The sequence below is a fragment of the Apostichopus japonicus genome, chromosome 8, assembly GCF_037975245.1.
Source record: "Apostichopus japonicus isolate 1M-3 chromosome 8, ASM3797524v1, whole genome shotgun sequence".
Taxonomy (NCBI): Eukaryota; Metazoa; Echinodermata; class Holothuroidea; order Aspidochirotida; family Stichopodidae; genus Apostichopus; species Apostichopus japonicus.
This window is the reverse complement of record NC_092568.1, coordinates 20,040,252-20,066,225: the sequence shown is the minus strand read 5'-3', so window position 1 is coordinate 20,066,225 and position 25,974 is coordinate 20,040,252. Positions and strand designations below refer to the sequence as shown.

General features: G+C 36.9%; 2 protein-coding genes across 9 annotated transcripts in view; both read right to left on the bottom strand.

Moving 5' to 3' along the window:
* LOC139970956 (gamma-aminobutyric acid type B receptor subunit 1-like) overlaps positions 1-3,363 on the bottom strand; it is a 48,728-nt gene extending 45,365 nt beyond the window's left edge. For all 3 annotated transcript variants that reach the window (XM_071977044.1, XM_071977045.1, XM_071977046.1), the window contains exon 1: positions 2,728-3,363. The gene's annotated coding sequence lies outside the window, so the exon portion shown is untranslated. The remainder of the gene's footprint in view (positions 1-2,727) is intronic.
* A 1,846-nt stretch (positions 3,364-5,209) lies between these two features.
* Positions 5,210-25,974, bottom strand: part of LOC139970954 (gamma-aminobutyric acid type B receptor subunit 1-like) — a 60,444-nt gene continuing 39,679 nt past the window's right edge. For all 6 annotated transcript variants that reach the window (XM_071977039.1, XM_071977038.1, XM_071977041.1 and 3 more), the window contains exons 7-21: positions 21,313-21,378; positions 19,842-20,039; positions 18,946-19,209; positions 18,375-18,435; positions 17,191-17,389; positions 16,518-16,717; positions 15,888-15,965; positions 14,587-14,752; positions 14,159-14,291; positions 13,031-13,138; positions 12,330-12,452; positions 11,441-11,584; positions 9,877-10,065; positions 8,942-9,073; positions 5,210-7,596 (exon numbers count right to left, since the gene is read on the bottom strand). In XM_071977039.1, the coding sequence (XP_071833140.1) occupies positions 7,438-7,596; positions 8,942-9,073; positions 9,877-10,065; positions 11,441-11,584; positions 12,330-12,452; positions 13,031-13,138; positions 14,159-14,291; positions 14,587-14,752; positions 15,888-15,965; positions 16,518-16,717; positions 17,191-17,389; positions 18,375-18,435; positions 18,946-19,209; positions 19,842-20,039; positions 21,313-21,378 (2,220 nt within the window). In that variant the 3' untranslated portion in view covers positions 5,210-7,437. The remainder of the gene's footprint in view (positions 7,597-8,941; positions 9,074-9,876; positions 10,066-11,440; positions 11,585-12,329; positions 12,453-13,030; positions 13,139-14,158; positions 14,292-14,586; positions 14,753-15,887; positions 15,966-16,517; positions 16,718-17,190; positions 17,390-18,374; positions 18,436-18,945; positions 19,210-19,841; positions 20,040-21,312; positions 21,379-25,974) is intronic.

The window sequence follows — 25,974 nt, the reverse complement described above, 5'->3', positions numbered from 1 at the left end:
CAATAACAAACAGGTGCAGATTCTACAATGTAGTGCATCGTTCTATGTTACCTTCTATAATGCAAATCACTATAAATCCCTCTCAGCCAGGTTTACCACACTCCCAGAAAAGAGAAGCCCCTACATAACAAAAAGTGCTCTGCCAGGGAAACAAACATTACCACTCATGAAATGTGGTCCAAAATTTATATCAAAACCTTTCCTGGCTTATAAGCACACTGTCTCTATGTGGCTGGAAAATAAAATAGAGTGGGCACCACTGGCAATACATCTTTTCTTTTAAATTTAAACTGGCAATAAATCTACTTACATACTGTACATACTCAAGTATGTGCATTATGACTAGCTCACCTAGGTACCAAGATAATTACATTAATGTGGGGGAGGTAGGAACAACCCTTACAACATTCATTCCTTTCTTTTAACAATAATAAAGGAGTCAGCCAGTAACTTGAAGCAAGAATGGGTGACACCATACCCTTCGGCACGTTAAAGCGATATTCTGGGTTTGTCAAAAAATGCTTTCCTCTCACCCAACTGGAGATCCACCTATACATCTCCATGGATTGATCTTTAAAAACACTTCCCTGAGATTCATCCCATAACTTGTCTTATTTATGAAATCAAGCCAATAACTTACAGTAATTGGAGCTAACCATTTCTGTTATAGTATCTACTCGAAAATATTCAAAACCGCACTGTTTGTGTGACATTCTTGCTACATAATTCATGAGCTGTTGATGACAGCCAATCAGGAAGACCTTATTATTTAATTACAAAATGAAGGGAATGATTTAATGTAACCCACAGGGATATATGTATTCTTTGATCTTCATCCCACTTTTTTCAAATACAAGGAGTAAGTATAAACAGCATATATACTTTATACACCATTCATACTTCAACAAGACAAAGAATCTAATGCCATTTACTATCTCTAGTGCTAAATGTACTGAATTGAAGTCATTGAACTGTACTTGTTAAAATTTGCTCTTTCCGTCATAGAAAAAAGTGCCATTCCGCCATGTTCCCACCATGACGGTAAAGCACAGTATGGCGGAAAGAGCATTATTGTGGGTGCATTGTGCATTGCTTCGCTTCCCTTTAAAAAATCAGTCATATAAATCGACAATCAGAATCGGACTTTTTAAATAACAATCAGCCTAATTTAATCAATTTATTCAACCAAACTATTATATGTGTAAAAGTAAGTTGGCCTGACGTTTCGATCCTAGCAGGATCTTCTTCAAAGGCTAAATGACAAGTAACAGTAACAGAAGGGACAAAACCACACACAAAATACAGACAGGTTAATGAGCATGGTGAGCACAAAGAGATGGATGAAAGGGGATTAGCAGACAAGGGATGGAGAGAAGAAAGAAAGAAACCAACAGGGGAAGAGAAGAGGTAGGAGATAAACAGTGGAGGGACAAAGAGAGGATTAAGGGAAGGGAATAAACTGGAGAAGGACAAAGACAGAAAGGTGTGGAGAAAAAAGGGTGGAAGAGAGCTATGAGAAGAGGAGTGAAAGAGAGCTATGAGATGAGGAGTAAAGGGGGGGGGGGACAAGGGGAGAAGGAGGGGGACAGAAGACAGAAGAAAAGTTAATCATGTCCTTCCTGAATGTTGAGCCCATGAGGTTGAATGGTGCGAAGGCGTTGCATCCACAGCCTCTCTCTGCTGATACGTACTAGGTCAGGACGGCTACCTAAGGATTCAATACCCTGTAGGGACATGTCTTTAATAGTATGGTTGGGAAGGTTAAAGTGTTCTCCAACTGGGGTCTCAGTCTTCATGGTGTTGACTGTGGATCTGTGACCATAGAATCACTTCTTGAGGGTGGTTTTGGTTTCGCCATCATACTGGATGCCGCAAACTCTACAGGAGATCAGATATATGACATTAGTGGTAGTACAAGTGATGTGACCCTTAGTCTTGTGTGTGAGTTGCATGCTGTGGCTGGTGATGGAACTGGATTCAACAATGTGATGGCTGCAGATGATGCATCTCGAAGTACGATCACATTTGAAAGTACCATGCTGATGGGGGGGGGAGGGTTAGTAGTTAGAGGTGAAACAGCAGCACACACAAGAAGGTCTCGTAGGTTGCAGGGTCGTCTGTAGGCGATGTTGGGTTTTTCAGGGACGGCTCGTTGGACTCTATCTGAAGTGAGGAGAATGTTGTGGTTGTTAGAGGTGATTTGCTGAAGAGGAGGAAGATTTGGGTGGAAAGTAACAACCAGGGGGAGCTTGTTGTCGCAATCTCGTCCCTTTTTGTTCTTCACTGCCAAAGTAGATGATCTGGAAAGGGAGCAGACTCTCTGAATGGCTTCACGCACCCTTCTAACTATTATATGTATCTGAACAGTGTATCAACTCTTACAAACTTACAATTCAAACTATTCAATCAACCTGTACACATTAAAGACTATGTATCAATTCCCCAATCTTGTCTTAACTACAATTCAGTCTATCCAGCGAACCGTCACATTTGAAGATGCTATTCAAGTACTGGCAACTGAGAGAAACAATTACTGTAACCGACCAAGGCCCCTATAATGATGTAGGCTAGGTTAACTTTCTAAGGTACTTTGGCTTAATATACTGTATAACTACTTAAATAGCCTAACAGTTAAATGCTTAGCCTATCGTTGCACAACTTTAAAACATTTTTCCTTCCACCCCAATAAAATTGAAGAGAACTGTAAAATTGTAGGTGCATGCTTACCATATTCATCTTTTTGCCGGGTCGATCGGAATTCGAACCAAGTTCGGTGGTACGCAACCATCGAATTCGGAAGACCATCCATCGATAGTTACATAGTAACCACTGTTTGAGTCATCGCTCTTGATCACACGGTTTTCCCATCTCCCTAACTCATCTACAGCCTGCACTTTCTGTCCGGTCCTAAATTCCATGATGTTGTTTATTTGTATTGTTGTAAGTAGAATCAAAACATTATGCTGGAAAAATCCAGCAGGATAAGAAAGTCAACGGCCTAGCTTGGGCCAGGGCGTAGCCTAACTTGGTTATACCGTAACTCAGTTGCATAATTCGGCCCCACAGTTGGGTACGGAATGTTCAAAGCTGCCGGGTGGTAGGGGTCAGTGGTGCCGACATACATGATACTGTAGGTTAACCTAGCCAAGGCCTAGGACTAACTTTGGCCTAACTTTAGAATCCGTACCATATGAATGGGAAAGCTTACTTCGAATCGGCAGAATAACAACTGTATAATCCGGTTAGGATTATGAGAAAGAAGAACGGGAGGTGGAAATAGGGAGTGCTTGCATGAATGTGGGCGAGAGAGATAGTAAGCGGGATATGGATTAACAGAAATAGTCGAATGGTACGGATTCTCAATTAGTAGGATGGTGACTTCGAAGTTCGCCCACTTAAGACTTAAAACACCCCAAAACTAAATCTTCTGGTATAAATCACCAGAAAATAAACTTCATATGGTGGGAGAATTGTGTTTTAGTACGATACACGGCCAAACTTTCTTTCCTGCAAACTGTTTTCACGTTGTTTTCCAAGAAAATTCTTCGTGATTGTGGAACTGGTATTTCTTGCTAGAGTATTGCGAATTTCGGCCACGCAACCTACAGTGTGGCGCTGGTAAAAATTGGTGGCGCTGTTGCTTTTTCAGTAATTATAACAGACTTCATAGATCTTTCGTCATTTTATTGACAAATATGTAAGTAATTTCTTGCACACGGGTCATTTTGGAGAGAAAATAACTGTAGCTTCGTAATTTTTCGTGAAATTGGCTGTTGCTATAGGTTGTCATGGTGAAATCGTGTGTTTCTTAAGGGTGGCCGATTTTCGCAGTATGGCGAACTTCGCAATACTGACTATACCCTAACTTTATGCTTAGGTTACTTGCCATTGCTTCGTTTCTCAACAGGTGCCGTCTGCACATGCAGCATCACCTTCCTACTCGACTTTCATGAGAGTAAGATGATGACTCAGATAAGAAACACAGGCGTGTGTTATAATATGGTTCTATATCTGTTAAATGTAATAATAATATCACACATGTATCAGAGGGTTCAATACCTAACGTTAGGCTTTCGAAGTAACAATAGTGTGCCAATTATGGTTGACCCTGTTGTCGGTCGTCTGTTCCCACATTTTGATGCGTAGAGGTGTACTGGAAATGTGCAACCCCTACCCCAACTACAGATCAACCCTGACTAGCAATTCATTCGCTACTGTCTGTTGACCTTTAGCCACAACTTTTAGATCAATAGATCAAAGGCCACGAAGGCAACTCTCATTTCCACAGTGAATGTTGTGACCAGTGGCATGATCATCATTGGGTCAATGCCTAGCTACGAGTAAAGGCTGACACAGGAGAGAAGGGGGAAATGGAAATGCTTAAGTTTTGTCATGTTGTGTAAATATGAGGTGCAAGACTATTCCTGTGTTTCTATGTATCACACTGCTTATTAATATGTGATACTGTGTTGACAACTAACCCAAGGATTCATCCATAAACTCATCCTCTACCATCTCCACACCAAACGTTTGCCCTTTGCATTAATATTTGATCATGCAGCACAGTTGTTAGAACAGTGGGTACCAATTTGAAAAGTAGGGTGGGTTGGGAAGGGCAGGTGTTTGTTTCTGGCCCCTCAATTTTAGACTATGGATGTCCTCCATGGCAACACTCAATTATTCCACTGCATCTTTGATATTAGCAAAGGAGTGCCTGGCAATGAAATTGTCAATTGTTTGTTGCATATACCTCATTTGAGCCTAATTTTCAATTTTTCTCTGTGCACTGAAAATGTGGAGGATAGTAAACTGTTTGGATGTCATATCTGGGCCATCATTGCATCGACAAAACTAAAATTCTTTTGGTGAAGACCCTAGACCCCACCAGTTTTCAGCCCTCCCCCCACCACCCTTCACTTTTCAAAAACTTCCCATAATTTTTTTTCTTCACATTTTGTCATTCACCCGAGGTATCAAAGAAGTGGCATGAATTCTCAAGCAAGTATCATATTCCTTTGAGCACCCCAACACAGGTTAATAATAAAAAATTGTTTTACTGTAACATAAGCATATTTCAGTATAAGGTGTAACAGTTAGCATATGCCTTGTGGTAAACCATGATGAAGGGGTGAAGGGGCAGGGGCATTTTGGGGTTTGTTTAATATAAATTCTGACAAAAGTTAATGGAAGAAAAACAAAGCAGTATATATGAAGTGCACTTTTTTTAATTATTCACAGAGGGAAATAAAATTATTCATAATGAAGGACACAAGTTCTATGTAGAAAGTATAAATATATAAAGTTAAGCTAGAGATTACAAACAGTTTGCATATTTCTATTATCCAGGGCACTGACTTTGTACAATGTTTTAATTTAATTTATAAATAACTCCAAACCCAATGAGATTTTCCAAGTTCTAGTGCCAAACAGAAAGTGTTAGCTAAGTCATTTGCTTTCAACTGTAACAATTGCAGTACATCATAGTTAAAAGAATTGCGTTTAATCCATGTTTCTATACCTCACCTTTAAGCTTTCACACTTTAAACAATAGGTCATCAATCAAAGTGAAAGGACTAGTTTACCACACTGATGGGTCATATCCTCAAAAGCAACACAAAACTCATTACAGAAATATTTGGCATCAATGGTCTCACATGAAATGTTTTATAATTCATCTACACATATATATATATATACGTATATATATATACATATACGTATATATATATATATATATATAGATATATACATATATATATATATATATACACACATATATATATATATATACACATATACATATATACATATACATACACATATACATATTGTAACACAAATTATTAGGAGATCTGAATTTGGACCTAAATATGCATATTTTTTTCTTTTTAGTAACCTAGCTCAGTAATTAGCTTCTAGTATTAAACACAAATGGCCATTAGACCTTAGACAATATAGACTGAAGAAACATATTAACATAAAGGAAAGAAAACAAAATATGATTGTATTAAACTGATTACAATAAACAATACTTCTCCCAGCAATGAATAGATGCATTGATAGGTGACTGTTGAAAATTGTTAAAATTGATTGTGAAACAATTTTACAACAATCGTACCGAAAAATAAATACCATACAAGAACACAAACAGATGAATTTAAAGTTAATACTTATTTCATTTACTAGCAGGGGCTATATAAACATGTAAAAAGAAAAATTGCACAAAAAAAAGAGCTCCATTCATCTCAAAGGATTTACTACTTTCAATTGAGCACTACCATATGATAGAAGAATAAATATCAGCCTCTGAAGAAGATCCTGCTAGGATTGAAACGTCAGGGCAAACTTACTTTTACAAATTCTCTTACACAGGATCTTTAGTGGATATTAAGCAGTTTGCTAACAATGTTTTATTTTTTTTGTTCTTTTTTTGTGTTTTTTTTAAGAATAAAAATTGTTACAAAAGTTTTGCACAAACATAACTTGCAAGTTGTTACAAAAGATTCCGTTGTCTAAAGAAAGCAGGGGCAATAACGGTTACCTTTCCTCTTGGAATCATTTCATGAGCTAAATGTCTTCTGTTTTATTACAAGGTGCAAAGTAAATATTAATACAAAGCATCTTTTCTCCAGATTCTGCAAGCTACCTTTTGCATTTGCAATTTCAGTGGACTTGATTGTTAAAAGATAGATATATGACTCTGGAAATATAATATGTACATTTAATGCCTGAAAATGCACCAAAAATTGCTGATATTACGGTACAAACCTTAAGCGAGTCGCATTCTAAAATGTGAGATACAACATTTTCTGCGCTGGTCTAAACAATAATAATAGTATGATCCTTTTTAATAGTGAGTAACCAACATCCAACCACCAGCTGGGAAAAATTTTCTAACAATAATACCACTCTATGCTCTCCTCTCATATATATTGCACTGCAAAGAACTCCTACTTAAAGTATAGAAAGTTCCTTACTCTTATCATGATATTCAAACTACTCATATTGGCTGTAGAAGTTCTATGAAACATTACATGAAATTAAAGTATAGCAAAAAAAATTGTCCAAACTGGGGGCATGGGTTGTGACAGCAGGGATATTTAGTTATTATTATTAAAGTAATAAAGTAAATGTATATATATATATATATTGAATTGGGCTCTCCAGCTGATAAGGTGACATTGCAAATGAGTTATTTTCTTTATATTTGACTTTGTATCCCTTCTATGAACATTGAATAAATTTAACCTTATACTGAAAGACAACCTTCTCTGCTTTAAGTGTCAAAATTGGCAACTAACCATCCATGTTTTTGGCTCTGGCCCCTGGTAGGAAATTAATCGCGAACACCTTCGCTATAGGGTTATAACTGTAGGGATTTTGTTTAATACTGTGAGATGAATCTCCTATTTATCATCAGTAGTATGGACATTGGCATCAAGTGCTAATGGTATTAACAGTTGTTAAGGTCTCTGTGCTATTTACTACCATTGGGTTTTCTGTGTACGCATCGCTCCTTTCGCCGCACTCGCAGACCGCACCGCGGCACCACAGGCCACATCCAGTATACTTTCTGTCGCATTTACGTTCTTCAAGCTGTGAGTAAAGAAAAACACAGATAAGAATATATTGGAATTTTGCAGTTACCATAACCTATATTTATAATAGCCAATGACATGACATGAGCTATGATAGATAATAAAACATATTTCAAAACATTTTTTTTTAGTGTTAGGGATGCCAATTTCCAGCACTGATACAAGTAACCTGCTGGTTATTATGCTTATAATATGACTGTAGTCTTCAAAGGAATATGTATAATAGCAAGTATATAATAGCAATTCCACTGGTTTCTACATTTCATACATGATCCGCACGCTTCTCATTATGTTGACATTTATGACATGCACAAAGCCAATGAGATGGCTAAACTTTGCTGTATTCTTTCCTCACTTCTTTATTAAAGTTTTACTTAGGCCAGTTGATTTGGGCAGTATAGTTTCCTGATTTAAAGTTTCTTTTTAGAGGGCTTTTTAGAGGGCGCTATATGAGAACTGTTAGAGAGTCTAGTCCTATGTTCCATGGTTGTTTTGATTGAGATAGCATTCAGATCGAAGATATTGATAAGGACAAGTATTTAATTCACAAGCATTTCATTCCATCCGATATTCCATGATTACACTTAGATATAGGGCCACATTCCAGGGAGAACTCTACTCAGTATTCATATCTTTGAAGCATTTCTTATTAATTTCTGATCATAGTATTTCTCTTTTCTACTACATGTTCGTTATTTTACAGCATAGCACACTTGTAGTCAATGTTATAGTATGCCATTATTTTAACTATATCTCATAGTTGCACTATAAGTGGTGCATTTGGGACCCGCTACCCCCTGAATCCAGTACACTAGTATAAAACTATATTACTATGTAATGTTAGGATTGTGTAAGCTAAAAAGTTGACAAAGTTAACTCGAAAAGCTATTATTAACCATATTGACAGTTTGCATGTATTGCAGATTGTTTGATTGATTTTTTATAACATCATCAATATAGAAAAAAACTGACAATTTATTTTGTTTTCAAGTCTTTGTATCAGGTAGGCAGACATATTACACCCTTGTGAGAGATTGGCAGAGGAACAAATCACTCCAATACCAAAGTGTAAAGAATCTTTAAAAGGTCCTCCACAAAAGATAGCTCTGTAGGTTATTTCTTTGGGTGGTAGAATGACAAAGGGTTGTTGGTGTGGGGGAAGGGAGCTAGGGTGGGGTGGGGGGTTGGTTTGGGAAGTGAGACTGATATAGTCTAGTTACCTAGAGAGAGCAAATACTATGGTTTATTAAGTGCTCTGTGCATACTACTGCAAGAGTTTAGTTCTTGAGAGGAGACAAGGAAGTAGTATAAAGCAGGAATAAGCTGATCAATCTGACAATCACCTCTTGGATTTTGTTCTTTAGATCCAGTATTTCATCTTTCAGACCGATGTTGTTTTCTGATGACAAGTTTGTAGTGTTGCCTCTCATGGTGGACACTGCCTTTCCTTCTGGATATTTTTTGACAGATATCATCTGTGGAAGAGAAAAACTATAATATGATGCTTGATTTGGAGGAGGATTTCATCGTGGAAATATTACGACAACCTTGGCCAAGTCCACTTTAATCACAATCCTAGCAAATTTATACCCCCCCTCATATCTCCCTGGCACTCTCCCTGATGACCACATGATCAAATCTCCAGCTACTTCTGCTTGGATCTATTGTGTAGAATCAAAGAAGTGTATTCAAAGTAAGTGTGAAGCTTTCATTGTACAACTAAGGGTGCTTTTGTACACTAGTTCAGGATCAGATCTCCTGATTGTTGTCATGGTGTATAGCCTTAGGGTGACAATACTACGCTATGCACGGCCCACATGCACTCAATCCACGTAGGAAACTGTAGGAACTTTCAAGACATAACCAGACATAAAATTGACAGTATTATACCATTGCACTGCTTATTAACTTTAATGAAACATTTTCCTACCATGTAGAAAATCTTGCTTTTAATTAATTTTAACACCACTGCTAAACTGCAGGACACACTATAAAGAACATTCATATTGTTCTCAGGTTATTACATTCAGACAAGATATCTATTGTGTTGCACACAATAGCCAGCATTGCAGCCATTGCCATGGTAACTGTGCTATTGTCATCCAGCCCATCCATACGTCAAACTTTTATTCAATTCCTCTACGTTCACAGATGCTGAGTTTTGCTATTTTGCAATGGCCCCTTAGTAGCCAGTTATATTAATTTGTTGTAATGGAATAAAAAATATCTTTACAAAGTAGCTTTGTAATGAACAAAGAGGAAAGAAACAAAAATTTACCTTTGGGATGAATATAATAATCAGGGTGACAGATGTGCAGAATATCTGGATCGCTGAAGAAAAAATGTAGGAAATGGAGGGGTCAGTGGTGAGGGCTAGATTAACCCCTACCCCTATAGCGCTCAGTAAAACTACATTGTAGACACAGAGACCAATCAGCTTGGAGTCGTTCAGAGCTGGAATGGTGACCTGTAAAGTAATGGAAAAAAAAGAAAAGTGAATGATGGTAAGATATTAGCTAGGTATAGTAACAGGTAGCTTTTTGCTATTGTTACTTACATTACAATCTTCCCTGCCTATAGCAAATACAGCCTAAGTCCCCTGCATTTGGCTGAAAACAGGGGAGATTGAATATCTATCTGAGTTTGTAATGCTAGCCATACTGAATGCTCCTCTGAACTAATTCTTGATTAAAGACACAGTGTACTATTTCAGTGGTCAAGCCAAATTTTATCTTCACAAGGGAAAGTAGTGCTGGCCATTAGTGCATTTGTGTTTACGATCATATGGTGGCTGGTCAATTAATTGGGTGCGCTCAGGGAAGAATCCTAAAGGCAGTACTTGGGGCAGTTTATGCTATCAAGTAACAATTATTAATGCTCAAGTGAATTTGAGGACTGTTTTTCCATAGGCAGGCTTGCTGTCATGTAATTGCTACACTTAACCATGTGATTCTGTATTATGTACTACTTTCCTCCAGTTTTTCTCAAATTTCGAGCGCTAATTTCTGTATTTGGAATGTAGTATTTCTTCCCAACCAAAACTGTGACATTATAGCATATGGTAACTATCATCAACAGTGATGAATATGACATATTGATGCCCTGATTGTTCTATGCAAATTAGATTTAGGCGAGTTACATCTGTCACAATTACAGACAGTGATTTCTCATGGCTTTCACTTTTGATATGTTTTACTCTAAACGAAAAAAGTAACTTGGCGATAAGTGTTGAGTTAAGCTAACAGACGATTATTTTTATGCAACAGGAACTTTAGTTTGGTAATAATATGGATGCTAGTTATCATGGATTTTCATTTTCAGAATAGGACATCTGGTGAAAGCTGACCAGTTTGGCTGTTTTTGCATAATTATTAGTATTCTAACAACCAATGCAGACATTCACAAATAACTCTCTTGTATTAGCTGAGAATGCAACATGCCACATATAGTGTAACATCATGATAAAATCCATTCCGGTTTAAACTCTCTTGGAAAACATAGCTTAAATTATCCTGAATCTTGACTAAATATTTAAGTTCCTTTTTATTACAAGGCAGCAATTTTCAAAAAAGATGAGGAAAAGGAAAAAAAACAAGTTCATTTTGTAGGTCTCTCTTTTTACACTAGACTCATGTTATACTAACATACATTTTATCTTTAAATTAAAAACACATGCATTTATAAAGAAAGTTAATTATTGCCACATTTCTCCTTTCTCCTGTCACAGTTACACTATTTCTTCATCGTCAGCCCACAGGGAGATAAACATGAATGATGAATAAATCATAAGAGATAATAGGGAAAATTGTAAGATGATAGACAATCCTGACATCTTCACTAACCTTTCGTGTTTCCCATGCCAGAAAGACGCCAAATATCAGAAGAAGTGCCTTGTAACCATAGAGGGCGCTCTGCCAGTATAAATTGTTGTAACTTGTGCAATATTGAATGTAAGGCTGTGAGATCACGAGGTTCTCGAGATCCTCCTACAAGGAGTAATTTGAGTAATTAATTAATTCATTAAGTAATTAATTAATTACATTGAGTTATTAAGATAATAACATATCACATGAGATGGTAATTGAGATAATAACATATCACATGAGATGGTAATAGAGATAATAACATCTCACAGTGGGAGGGTAATTGAGATAATAACATCTCACAGTGGGAGGGTAATTGAGATAATAACATATCATAGTAGGAGGGTGATTGAGATAATAACATATCACATGGGAGGGTAATTGAGATAATAACATATCACAGTGGGAGGGTAATTGATTTAATAACATCTCACAGTGGGAGGGTAATTGAGATAATAACATATCACAGTAGGAGGGTGACAACAAACTGCTTTCTCAAGATTATACAATAATCTCCAGGTCCCTGACAATGGCTTGAGATGACTGGGAAGCGCCTGGGGAGTGGGGGTCCTTGGGGAAATGGGAGGAATCAGACCAATGTTCAGTGGTAATGAAAATGTACCATGCCCGTGAAATCATTGCATGAAAGACTGTGGTTGCCATGGACCCTACATGTATCAGTGGTCCACTGAACAGCATATGACACTATAACTGCATGGCAAGTTAGCTGTAATATCCCTTCATTCAATGGAGGACAGGATGGGCTACATTTCTTGGTGAGCGGTGAAGCGGGAATTACAAAGGGTGGTGAAGTGGGAAGTCAAACGGATGTCTGTGTGCATCGATCATTGACCATTGTTACACCTACCATTTCGTACAGGTACTCTCGTTCCACCATCATTGGGTTTACGATGAACCAGGCGGTCAATATCACAATATCTACCAGCAACAAGACCCCCACCATCGCAAACAGATGATGGTCAGTGATTATCTAGTGAAAAAAATGTAAAAAATTAAACAATCATCACATCTTTGTCAAAATTGTTTGAAGATGATCATTTTCTTTATGTTACTTTATGTTGAGTTTGTGACAACCTAATACATGGTGTTCCATTAAACCGATACTCCACTATGCAATAACAGAGGCTGGATAACTGAAGACAAGAGCTGTTGCTTTACTGCTTTCAGGCGCGATCAAAAGAAATGGATGGATACAAATGAAAGGTTTGTAAAAGGATAAGAGTATTGTATCAAATTTTGCGGGCCACTAAAATTTTCAGCGGTGGATAAAATTGTTAGATCACTCACTGAGCAGGATCCAGGAAGCTGAATGATGCATTGTGACCGCATAGAAATCTTAGTTAGACTGAACAATAATCCAATAAATATGTAAATGTATAAAGATTTTATTTTCAGGATGCTTCAGCTATCTTATCATTCTTATCGTTCGATGAGTACCCATCTTTTGTCTTCTCGAAGAAAAAAACTTAGCATGCTAAGACTCGGGTGATTTCAAACGGTGCTTAAGAAATTAATTACGAAGGACCAAGTGGACCGACTAATAATTACCACTCGTTTTGGATTTTTCAAAGCTGCAACTTTGTGGACCCTCCATGTCTTGCTGAACATTGAACCGAAACTCAGGACGAAACCAATAGAGAGAAACCACACACGCATCTGCATAGAAATGACAATCACATGGTTTAATTTTTCCTAAAAGCCAATGATTCGAGTTGATACGTCACTTAATAAATGCATTGAACTGATTTACGTCCTTCTAATTTTTTGTAACAAAATAAAAACTAAATTGCTGTGTGTGTGTGTAAAGGATCTCAGTCAATTCTGAAAGTTTTGTCAACCGGCATCATTTGGACATTAGCATTAATAACATTCAAAGAGCAAATCATAACTTTTTTACAAAACATTAAGGGACTTTTTTTCATCAATTGAAATTAAATTTGACTAACAAAGCTAATCAACTTCCACTGCATAGGTGCTTTTCTAGCTTGATGGAATTCAATAAACTAGCACTTTTTGAGTCAACTGTGTGGGTTGGTCTCTTACTCCTGCAAGTCATGATATGATCTTCCATTGCACATCCCAAAAGCAGGTCTGTTTAAATACACAATGTGTAATGCAAGAAAACATGACCTTTCACTGTTTTAATCACAAATTTAATGTATTTTGTGATTGCAACAGTGATGCTGCATTTGGGAAGGAAGTTTCCTTGCCATGAACAAACCAACATTAAATCACCAATGATGAGATCTAAGAATGCTTTATAAATAAATTTCTCTTAGGGCTTAAAACATGAGCTAAATATTCACTGTACCATGAATGAAAATGATGAATCGGGGAAAAATATGAAAACTATAACAAAAACTAAATAAAACAGAACATCAAACAATAAAATTAGACTTATTCAGAAAATTGATAAGTTTGAGATTTTTACTGTACCACTTAAAATGTTTTTACCATTAGTCTGAAAGAATACTAAGATCGTAAAATCTATCAACACATTGAGACACACAAAATGTATTCTTTTCTGCTGGTCCCATTTTGATTCAAGGAAAGTCGAACTACCAATTGACAAGCAGAGTTAATAACTGAAAGAAATTAATTTTGTTGTCTCCATAAATTTATGGTAAATTTTGAAAAGATCTGATTTTAATCATTAATACATTGTGATATGTTTACCTGACAAAATCTGAGAAAGATATACTCATCGATGAGTCCAATATCCCATCCAGCTAAACAGGTTGAGCAGTAGATTAAAATACAGCCGATGATAATCAAACTGTTTAAGTTTGGACTGGACATCTTGATAAATCTAGACACAAAAATCAAAAAAATTATTATTAGCAAGTTATGAGGTGACGAAAGTATTTAGGCCATGACGTGTTATACTTTCTTATACTTCTGTTATTTTCCAAGTAATGACCAAATGTCACTTTTATTCTATCAAATATATGTATGCTGCAAAACATAACTATGAACTGCTTTTTCAATCCCACAACTTTTATGTCAATTAAGAAAATTATAAAATAGTTTTCTATGGATACTCTTTGATGATTTTGCTTTTAATTTAATAAATAGAATCCTTTTCACAAAAGAAAAAACTTTACTTTTGATTCTTGTAGTAGATGTTGAAGATAAGACAGCCAATGGCTAGGAGGATCCCTAATCCAGCCAAGGAACAGTTGATGACGTAGATGATCGTTGGGATCCCTTCATAGATCTCCACCCTTGTAAAGATCACTTCTGGGGTGTGGTCCAAAGGTACTTCACCTCCTTAGACAGACAGAAGGACAGACAGAAGAGGACGAACATGAAATGAAAGTGTAAATTGGCAACAAAGTAGATAAGGCAATAAAATAAGTTTAGGTCTGACAATTAGTGACGGGTGACCATATTTCATCTGTAGACAGGAGGACATGTTGTCATGACCAGAAGAAGGTGTCTGAGTTTGAGGGCTGAATCCCCATGACCTTTAAATTATTTTGAATATTTCTTTCATGAATCTGGTACCAGATTTGAAGCTAAAAATTTCCCATCTCGATATAAATTTAGAATGGTCGAAAGACTGTTTCTTTATAATTGTCAAGCTGTCTTACTCCAATCAAAGTGGAGTAGCTAGACGACCAATTAAATTCACGGTCAAGAAAGTGTTTGCACAGGGAAATGAAAGGACATTTTCTAACTTTGTAAATCCAACAAGATACTCACATAAGATATCGAGAAGAAGAAGACACGTGTGGGGAAGTACAGTAAATTGATAATCTGCGATGATTGTAGATGAGGAGCGAACATTGAGGGGGGTCCGGGTAGGTACAGCTTCCCAACAATTTTGACAGTTGGAGACTGCCAGAGACATAGTCGTTTTAGGAGCATTCACTCCACATGTTCAGAGTAAAACTAGTCCAAAGACGATTGAAGGGATTGCCAGGTAGCATAATAGAACATATGCATGATATTCACTGTAATGATGGTATTTTTTGGTTTCTTTTTACTGGCAATCATTGAAACAATTAAGCTAAATAACCTCCCTGTTATCATGACCAATTTTCCTCCAAATGAAAAAATAAATGAAAATATAACGATTGAAGTCGATCCAAACTTAAAGCAGCTTTAATCGAGTTGACTTGACACATTTCACTTTACCCATGGAAGACAAAAAAAATTCTTATTTGGTGTAATACTTTGTAGGTTTTGGAAGGAAACATACACAAGAATGCAACAATCTCCTTAAAGGTAGAATGCCAATCGCAAAATTTAGTTAATAAATACAAAAGGGTGATGATATCTATTCCAGAAGAATTAAACAATAAATGAATAATCAATTAGAAATTGAAATAATCTATATTCATTGTGTTAAAACACACAGTTGCAATAGATTTGAGAATGGCAACATATATCCTTTTCTTACCTGGCCACATTATGCTACGCAACCAGTCTATCTTGTTCTTAGCAATGTCATGCTCAGCAATGACAACTTCTTGAAAAACTGCAGAAAATTGAGAAGAGGATAGATGTGTATATATAGGTGTCTGCATATAAGGTTGGAAGGTTATAAAATGTGAAGCAAATATATGAATTAAAATAGATTAATACAGACAAATATAATGTTATTATATTAGTTAAGTGCTGATTGCAACATCCTGGGAAGTGGGTGGGGAAGAGAATACATAATACATTACTGCATCACTTTTATAGAATATTGTGCCTGGTTACAAGAGTGGAAACCATGGTTACATTATTATAACTAATGAGATGCAAATAGCTAGCTGCTCTGATAATTAGGTAAAAAACTTATGAATCTACAACCATTTAAACCCAATTGGTTAAAAATTCTTTCCACAAGAATCAACTATTTGTCAATAATATACAGATGACAAGCTTGATAATTTTAGATGCATTAGTATTCCAAATTTGGATGCATCAGTATCCCTAAACATTTTGTTGTAGATTCAGGAGTTCTATCTTTTATGGGAAGTCTATATTCGCCAAAAATTAATTTCATGATGTTAACTCCAACTAGATACAGACAAAACCTCACCAGCAACCTTCTTGCAAATGAATGAATGCCTTGCCTCACAAGAGACTGGTAGTAATTGATCGAGGGAAGTGTCCAAGATGAAGCAGGCATCTTCTCCAGCTGTCTCCGAGATCAGTTCTTCTGGTGTCCACTGATCATCCACGGTGAACTCAGCCACTGACCACAAGAGTTCCCCCGAGGACCGCTCCAAAGATGTCCACCTGTGAAAATTCAAATCCTTTGATGAAAAGCAAATGCACCTCAAACTTGACTTAAAGGTTATCTCTTTATCACCACCTTGCAGTCAAATCTAATTATCAACTGTACTAAACTGAACATTCTTTTTTAGGGCCCTTAAAGATATCATAATTAAACAAGAAGTCCAAGAGGATATTAAAGGACTACAATCTTTACAGCTGTGGATCAGGATGACTACTTGGAAACCCTGCACCCTACCCCATCCCAAACCATCCACTGTCCCCCCACCCACTCCCTCACACTCTCCTCTCCTTGCCGTTGGTGGGCTTGTGGCATAAACAGACTAAATCCTGTAATTCAGTCTTATTACTGTCTCTTAAAATATATATTTAAATCCAAACCTTGCTGCGTCATTTTCCCCTCTTTTGCCTCTTATTTCCCTCCACCCATCCCCCCCCCAAACCTCTCTCAATCTGTCCCACACAGTGATACTTACCACTGTCCTTCAACTCCTGAGAGATCTTGCTCTGAGCTGGCCAACTCCATCACAGCTGAGTGTTCTTCCTCTGAGGATATACTGAGCAGTTCGCCTCCTGCATCAGTGCAAGATGTCACAGCTCCCTCCCTGGTCACCATCGATGGTATAAACAGGTAGCAATATCTGGCCTCTAGCCGCCATCCGTCTGGGCAGTGACCTGAACCATATATCAGAGAATTTATGTAGAGCAGATGGTCATATTTTCAGTGTGAACTTGGCTGCCCATTAAATGGAGATGACCAATTTGCTAGTTTGATGCATTAAGTTCAAAGAAGATATTTCTTATCTTGAGAAAGTCTGTAAATGTTTTCTGTTCAAAATTGAACATCAACACACTGGTCTGGGTCTACCGCAATAGTCATACCAGACGCATACTTAATCAAGACTACTTTGCATATGAGATTTAGGGCTGAAAGTGTTTTTTTTTCAACAGCGGAGAGTGATAGCTCTCTCATGGTACAGAATGGAAGAAATTTCATTGCACTCAGACAGCAAAAAATAGCAGTATCATAACATTATATACTTGAGTGTGAATTTGCAAAAAGGTTGGCAGAGTAAGGCTATGAAATGTATTATCTGCTAGTTTTAAAGTAAATATCCTGTCAGAAATCTTGGTCTGTATCTATATTAGTAATACCAACTCAATCAGCAGTGTTAAAGATATTTATGGCAATTTTCTGAAATCATCAAACAAAATCTTAAGCAGTGCTGTGTATCAATGGAAATCATGACAAATTAAATTGATAAATGAAGAACATAAATATGTAATGTAATGTAATGTAATGTAAATAAAATCTTATATAGCGCACTACGCGCGATGCATCTGTGCGCTTTACAAACAATCTAGAAAATACAATGCCATGAAACAATAAAAAGAAAAAACAGTAAATACATATTGTAACCCTCTACAGAAATATACAGGAATATGAGATCGAAAAACTATTAAAAGCACTGGTGAAGCGAAAAGCGATAAAACAGATTGACTACAAAATCTACAATTTGAATGCTAAAAAGTGAAAATTCCAATTGAAGTTAGTGCAAATATAGTGAAGTTGGGCTTTTAAACTGAAGTCAACAACCTTAATCAATCTTGGCTATCTTGTTACAGCTAGGGGAGTAGAATGCAGAAAAAACATATTTACCTTGAAGTTGTTCGATATTTATGATACCGATTCTATCAGCGCCACTGAAACTAACAGGGCCCTGCAGAATAAGCAAATATAATCAAGATATCATTTGTATATTTTCTGCTGATATTATTCCTGCTGGAAATAAAAACAAAAATGAACCAATTTAAAGTTGAATGATGCATACTATAAAAGATCATTTAAGCAGTGAGGTTAGCGTGTGTTTGAATTTAATACATATACACATTGCTAACCAGCTGAACCAGTGGGAGAAATTCACCTTAAATGTGGGAATTGAAAATAAATAGAAAATATAATTATAAAAATAAAAATAAGGAAATCTGACAAGTTTTACAAGTAACATAGAAAATAGAAAAGAACAGAGCATTCAATGTTTCCTTTCACTTTTAAACTACGTATACGTATCAGCAGTGTGTGGTTGCCTGCTTTGTGAATATTACCGAAAAAACTGCCATAACTAGGCTCTAGCATGTTATTGGGACATTCAGCAGCAAGGCAACCCTGATCATCGGTTTGAAGAAACATTTTTCTTGATTGTTTTATCGTTGAAATGGGAAGGACTCACCGACACTCCCTCAAAGTAGACTTCCTCCAACGTATTGAAGAAGATGGTCGACATATTCTTGTCCGAGTATGTGAAGTTCTCTAAGCCCCGCCGGAGGCCGTCATCGTAACTGGTCGTCTTCAGAATCTCTGCCGAACGGTTCAGTGCTAAAGCCATAGCCCAGATAGAATCGTAGCCGTAGGCTGCTTGACCAATCAGAGTATACCTTGAAAGCCTCTCCTGCTGGATATGCTCCTCCAGAAGTGTTTGATATTCCGAAACGGTCTGTCGATGAAAATACATGGCATAAATTTAGAGACTTAGAAAAATTAGCATCTTTAGGTATTAATACAAAGAGGTCATTGTACTGATTCAAGTCAGCTTAGATGCCATTTGGGACTTATAAGGTTTAGTTAACAAACACCTATCCTGAATCATACTTCATTTAATTATATTTCAATTTAAAAAATATATATAATAGAAAATATATGAAAAAAGACACAGAACAACCAAACTTTGAGATAGTAATTTTTATGACATAAATATTGTGAAATGATGAAATGTGACTATGCTTTAGACTTTAAGGTTAATGTACTTACTTCTAAACTGAAAATAGTGAAAATAGCACACATATTTATGGCCAAGATCAAAAGTACAGGAGCCTGGCATGTTTGCAGATCTATAAACTCCTAGAAATTTGCATTGTGACTTCTGGAAATTGCCAAATAGAGAAATTGCTTAGACTTTGCTTTTGAACCACTATGTTGTCTTATCATGCTATCCTTCTTTCCTTGGAACTATCAAATTAAACAGTTTAGGTGATAAGATTCAAACCCAGTCACCACCTGTAATATGATCTCCAGGGAAATTGAGAAAACCTGAGACCAAAAAAAAAAGGGAGAAAGGTCAAATCTTACTATTCCGGAGATGGTGGTGACATTTTCTCCTCCCAACAGCCTGGCTTGCGTACTGATGTACATAGATGACTCCACTGCCTCGGCCATCTGTTCGGTGGTACACTCCAGGGCGCCATTTTCTTCCGTGTACCAATTGGAGTTGTACCAACCAACAAGCAACCAGAAGTAACCAGCACCAAACATATTTTGTTTGTAAGCCTGTTGAAGGTGAGACAGTGATAAAGGATGAGACATTCATCTCTGAGTGATACATCAGGATATGATGATGGTTATAAGTAAGAAGCCAATTATGGTGAGGAATACCACGGGGTGAAGGTAAGTAGGGTGAAAAAGTGATGAAAGTAGACATTCACTCAACTCAGAGGGATACTGATCATCATATGATGGTTATCATTATAAGTATTAAAAAAGCCCATAGATGAATGGTGATGCATACCATGGTGAAGGAACTCATGGTATTGGAAACCATGCATGGTGAAGCAGCAAACCATGGCATTGTGAATAAATGGTGAAGGATTAGACACTCAACTTTAAGAGTGTTACATCAGGATATGGTGATTAAGTAAGAATGACTCATGGTATAGGCAACAATGCATGGTGAAGCAGCAAACCATGGCATTGTGAATAAATGTTGAAGGATTAGACACTCAACTCAGAGACTACACCAGGATATGTCGATGGTAGTTAAGTAAGACACTTATTTTGTATCAGACCATTTTGAAGCAACCCATGGTGCAGAAAGCCATGGTGAAGCAACCCATGGTGCAGGAAGCCATGGTGAAGTAATTCATGGTGCAGGAAGCAATAGTGAAGCACCCATGGTGCAGGAAGCCATGGTGAAGCAACCCATGGTACAGGAAGCCATGGTGAAGTAATTAAACCATGGTGAATCTACTGATAATGATATGTCCATACAGGACTGTATGGTATGTACAGTTATAGTCAATATTATTTGTCAGAAGGACCATTAGTATGACAGTATTTTACATAAAAATTGTGGATTTTTACCAACCCACAGAGTTTCTTATGTTAACATATTTCCTGCCCTTCTAGCTTCTAATCGTTCCAATCCGTATGGGATATCCTACTCAAAGTTTGCACATTCAATTCAAAGTGCAGTTGCAATGATGTTAATTATTAAAGTCAACTTAAACAGCTCTACTTTTGAAACTGAAATCTAATAACCAAAGAGAAAAACAAGAGAAAAGTCAGTTCACAAGTGTGACTGGCCAAGTTTCCTTTCAAATAAAGTGCAGAAAAGGTGAATTTGTTTATATGCATGTTTGCTCAAATACCAAACTAAATCAAATTTATCTGTCTTACACATTTTGTTGAATCATCGTAATCATTAAATGACTATGGAGTCTATTCTTGTCTTCATGTTCTAGCAGTAACAATAACTTTCTTTCAGCAGGTGTTGGATTTGACTTCGAAGCTTTGAAGCAAAAGCAGATGCAAATTTCTTTCTTACCTCGCAAATCACTTTCCTCATGTCGTAGGAGTACATATTAGCCACGATGATCTTAGCATCTTGTTTCTGTCATTAAAGAGAAAAGAATAGTCATTCACTTGAAAGCATATTGAGGGAGCTTACAGGATCCAAGATCAACTACCAAAAAGAAATTGTTTTGAGTAATATAACTAGAAAAGCAAATCAACTTTAACATGCATAGCGATTCCTTGTCATAATTCATTGGAGATCTATTAATGCGAATTGCTGTGCCTGCCGCAATGTGATACTTGCATATACTTTGTAAAGTGGATCAATCTAAGTATATGAGAGTTTATGCATGCAAGTTTTACTATTTGATTATAAAATGTTTGCAAGGTTTTCAGATATTCAGTAAGCTGTATGGTGAATCAATAAAACAACTTAAAAGTTTATCCATCATATAAGAAGTTTCTGGGTTATCAATTCTTTAATAAGCCAAGGTGTCACATTTTAACACACGTCACACACATTCACTAAATTGAACGTGCACTGCCCCAAACACCACACCAATGCACAAATTCTCTTTATCTCTCCAGAAAGGAATAAAACATGGGCAAAAGTACCCCAAAACCTTGATTGCTATTTGGACAGTAAGCTTCATATATATATCGGGCATGTGACTCTTTCATAAAGCCTTTTATTGAACAATAACTTCAAGTCCCTATCTACCTGTGCGAGTAGACACTCACTCACCAATGTATACAATCATGCAGCCTACTATCTACTGTGAAGTGAACATTTCCTTCACCCATCAGTCTGTCATAAAGCCTTTTATTGAACAATATCTTCAAGTACCTATCTACCTGTGCGAGTAGACACTCACCAATGTATACAATCATGCAGCCTGCTATCTACTGTGAAGTGAACATTTCCTTCACCCATCAGTCTGTCATAAAGCCTTTTATTGAACAATAACTTCAAGTACCTATCTACCTGTGCGAGTAGACACTCACCAATGTATACAATCATGCAGCCTGCTATCTACTGTAGCAGTGAACATTTTCTTCACCCATCAGTCTGTCATAAAGCCTTTTATTGAACAATAACTTCAAGTCCCTATCTACCTGTGCGAGTAGACACTCACCAATGTATACAATCATGCAGCCTGCTATCTACTGTAGCAGTGAACATTTTCTTCACCCATCAGTCTGTCATAAAGCTTTTTATTGAACAATAACTTCAAGTACCTATCTACCTGTGCGAGTAGACACTCACCAATGTATACAATCATGCAGCCTGCTATCTACTGTAGCAGTGAACATTTTCTTCACCCATCAGTCTGTCATGATCACAACAAACTTATTCTTTACAGTCAAGTTACAACTGATGCCGTGAGAGATACAAAGGCCTGCAAATAGCATGCATCATCATGTCCCAACAGATCAACTAGCTGCACTCAATCAAGCTAGCCTTAATTATTATTCATTAATTAAAAATAACAACTTTGTTTCATCATATTACACAAAATAGGCTTATGACATCTGGTATTTAAAGCAGCATTTTGTGTCCTTTTCTATGATTTTTCTCAACCTCACTGACTCGATCCACTATGCCATAACGACATACATAACTAGCTTATCTATTTAAATCTTACTTCAAATGGTGGCATAAAAGTCGAAAAATTTGCAACTTTCAACTTTGTTTTTCTCCAAGATATTTTCCGTTGGGATCCCAATAAACCTCGCCCATAATATGAATATTTAAACACTACGAACGTCATTGACCAATACGTAATACAACACCATTCTTGATTTGTGTACAGTCTATATGGCAGTTGTACCAGGGACTCCCTGGTTGTACCAACGCAAAGTCTTAAATCTATTTTTAGCAATGGCTCATAACTAAACCTGCATCTCTGATTGGTTGAATTCAAACTAGTGGGTTTGGGGGAACTGTTTGCGATTAATTTTAAATGTAGAAATTGTCATGGAAACTTTTCTCACATTATCTGCAAAAATCCTTAATTACTCGCCAATGAATATCGTTGGCAAGGAAAAACTTGGCTAATATCTTAGTTTGCTGTTTTGTGATTGGTTATGTAAAAAACTTGATGGACATGTCAAAAAAGTAGAAAACGGCGACCAAACGCAAAATGCTGCTTTAAGTGTTGTACTCACCAGCAGTGGCTGATTGCTGATGTATGTTTGCTTAGGAAATGACAGACTCTTTTAGCAGATTTGTAAATATCTGTCATCCAGGCATTCATTAGTGTAATTTGTATTTGATATTTTATACTATCGGGCATGTACTGACTGTATTTGATATTTTGTAAGCGTGTTGTGGTCAAGTGGTCAAGGCAGTGGACTTGTGATCTAAGGATTGCAGGTTTCGAGTCCTGGCCAGATCATTGCGTTGTGTCCTTGGGCAAGGCACATTATCTCCAATGCCTCTCCTCACCCAGGTGTATAAATGGGGACCTGTGAGATCAAACTGTCAGCTGGGCGCTGTTTAGCTGCTGCCATGTGTTTGACAGGTTATCATTGACCGGGGTAATATTGTAGTAAAGCACATAGACATGCATTTGGATATTGGTGAGCTTATAAATGAATATATTATTATTATATTACACTCATGCATAAGTGCAATAAATAAATGTGCAAATTAGAGGGCCTGCATGATCATGCTTGGATGCTAGCATGGTCTCCTTCAAAAGCAAACTGAAACATAAATAGATCTCTCAAGTTACCTATACACAGTCTTTTTGCATTATAGATACCCATACAGCCCTGCTAACAGTATCTTCTGTTTTCTCTCTGATATCAATTAAGATTATGTGTGGAATGGTATGACCGACATGCATCGGCAATAGATATATGGTACAGGAAATTAAATACCACATTGTAATTGGATGACTGCGAAAATATAAACTCTGGGGAAAAGTATGAAACATGTTCAACCAGGACCTGCATACATATGATGTGGCAATTAACGTTTAAAATTTAATTAATAGTAGTTTGGCATGTGTCCCTTATAGACATATATAAAGATCAAGTTTTACTTGACAGCTCAGCTAGGCTTCACCTGTTGCTTGCAGACCTAAACAACATGGCTGCCATAATAAGCTGATAATCGAAAACGGTTTGGAAAATTTGCTGTGACAAGGAGATTATGTCATTGTTTGTATCAGACACAGACAAAAACCAATGTTTCCACCCATCCCCTCCCCCCCCCACCAACAAAAATTAGTGTGACAAATTGCTTCCAAGATTAGATCAGGCGTCACAGTTCTAGTTCCAATCACACTGTAGCAAAGTGTTATACAAAACAAAATAATTATAATTGTCATCCACAGTTTTCACGAATAAAAGATAAAATGCTCAATGAGTCTGAACCATCTCCAGTATTTAAGTTAATGACAAAATTGCATCACAAGTTAAATTGTAAATGAATATTGACAGAGAAGCATGTTTTTAAACTAGACCCAATTATCAACGAATTACAAGGCAATTTCTCAAAAGCTTTGTTTGCATGCTGGGTGGTACTCCCATTCCAGACTTGAATATATATAAAGAATGGAGTCCTGAGATGAAACTATCACAAATAGAGTGGGTTAATTGCTGTTAGACACATATATATATTGTCATACTAAGCTACAGTACCATATATGCTTTACTCTGGCAGTTGTTAATGTGCAGTGTGTTTGACAGTGGTTACCATTCCTATCTTTGTTTTAACCTACAGGTACCATATAGGACTATGCAGTCACTCCTACTCTCATGTGGGACATGAACATGTAGTTGCTTGTAGCAGTGGTGAAGTGTTGATATGATTGGGAGGGGGGGGAGGGATTTTGACAGTGGTTACCTTTCCTATCTTAGTTTTAACCTGTACCATATAGGACTATGCAGTCACTCCTACTCTCATGTGGGACATGAACATGTAGTTGCTTGTAGCAGTGGTGAAGTGTTGATATGATTGGGGGGGGAGGGGGTTTGACAGTGGTTACCTTTCCTATCTTCTTTTTAACCTGTACCATATAGGACTATGCAGTCACTCCTACTTTCATGTGGGACATGAACATGTAGTTGCTTGTAGCAGTGGTGAAGTGTTGATATGATTGGGGGGGGAGGGGGTTTGACAGTGGTTACCTTTCCTATCTTCTTTTTAACCTGTACCATATATGACTATGAAGTCGCTCCTACTCTCATGTGGGACATGAACATGTAGTTGCTTGTAGCAGTGGTGAAGTGTTGATATGACTTGGGGGAGGGGGGGTTAAGGGGGGTATTTTCAGCTCAGATATTAATTCAAGTTGGATCCACAATAGAAAACAAACTATTTGATCCAGAAAAAATTCTATTTCCGCTTTAATAGTAGTTGGACAATACAGATTGACGTACAGAATTAATCCGACTAATATTGAAATTTTGATTTATAATTTCTTATGGTTGTAGTCATGGCAATAATAGAGCCCCTCAAAATCGTTAAGTACTGAAGGAGCACACCTGCACTTTTACAGGTGTTTAAAGGAAGTATGTGTCACAGATTGTTGTCTTCACAAAAGCAACCACATTTGAATCAATGTAAATTAAAACTGATCGTGCCCCTAAAGTAATTACCTGATCCAAAACCACCATCCCTAATGGGTAGTCTCCTATGGTGTAAATTATGATACCCAAAACAATTCACGCTTAGGACTTT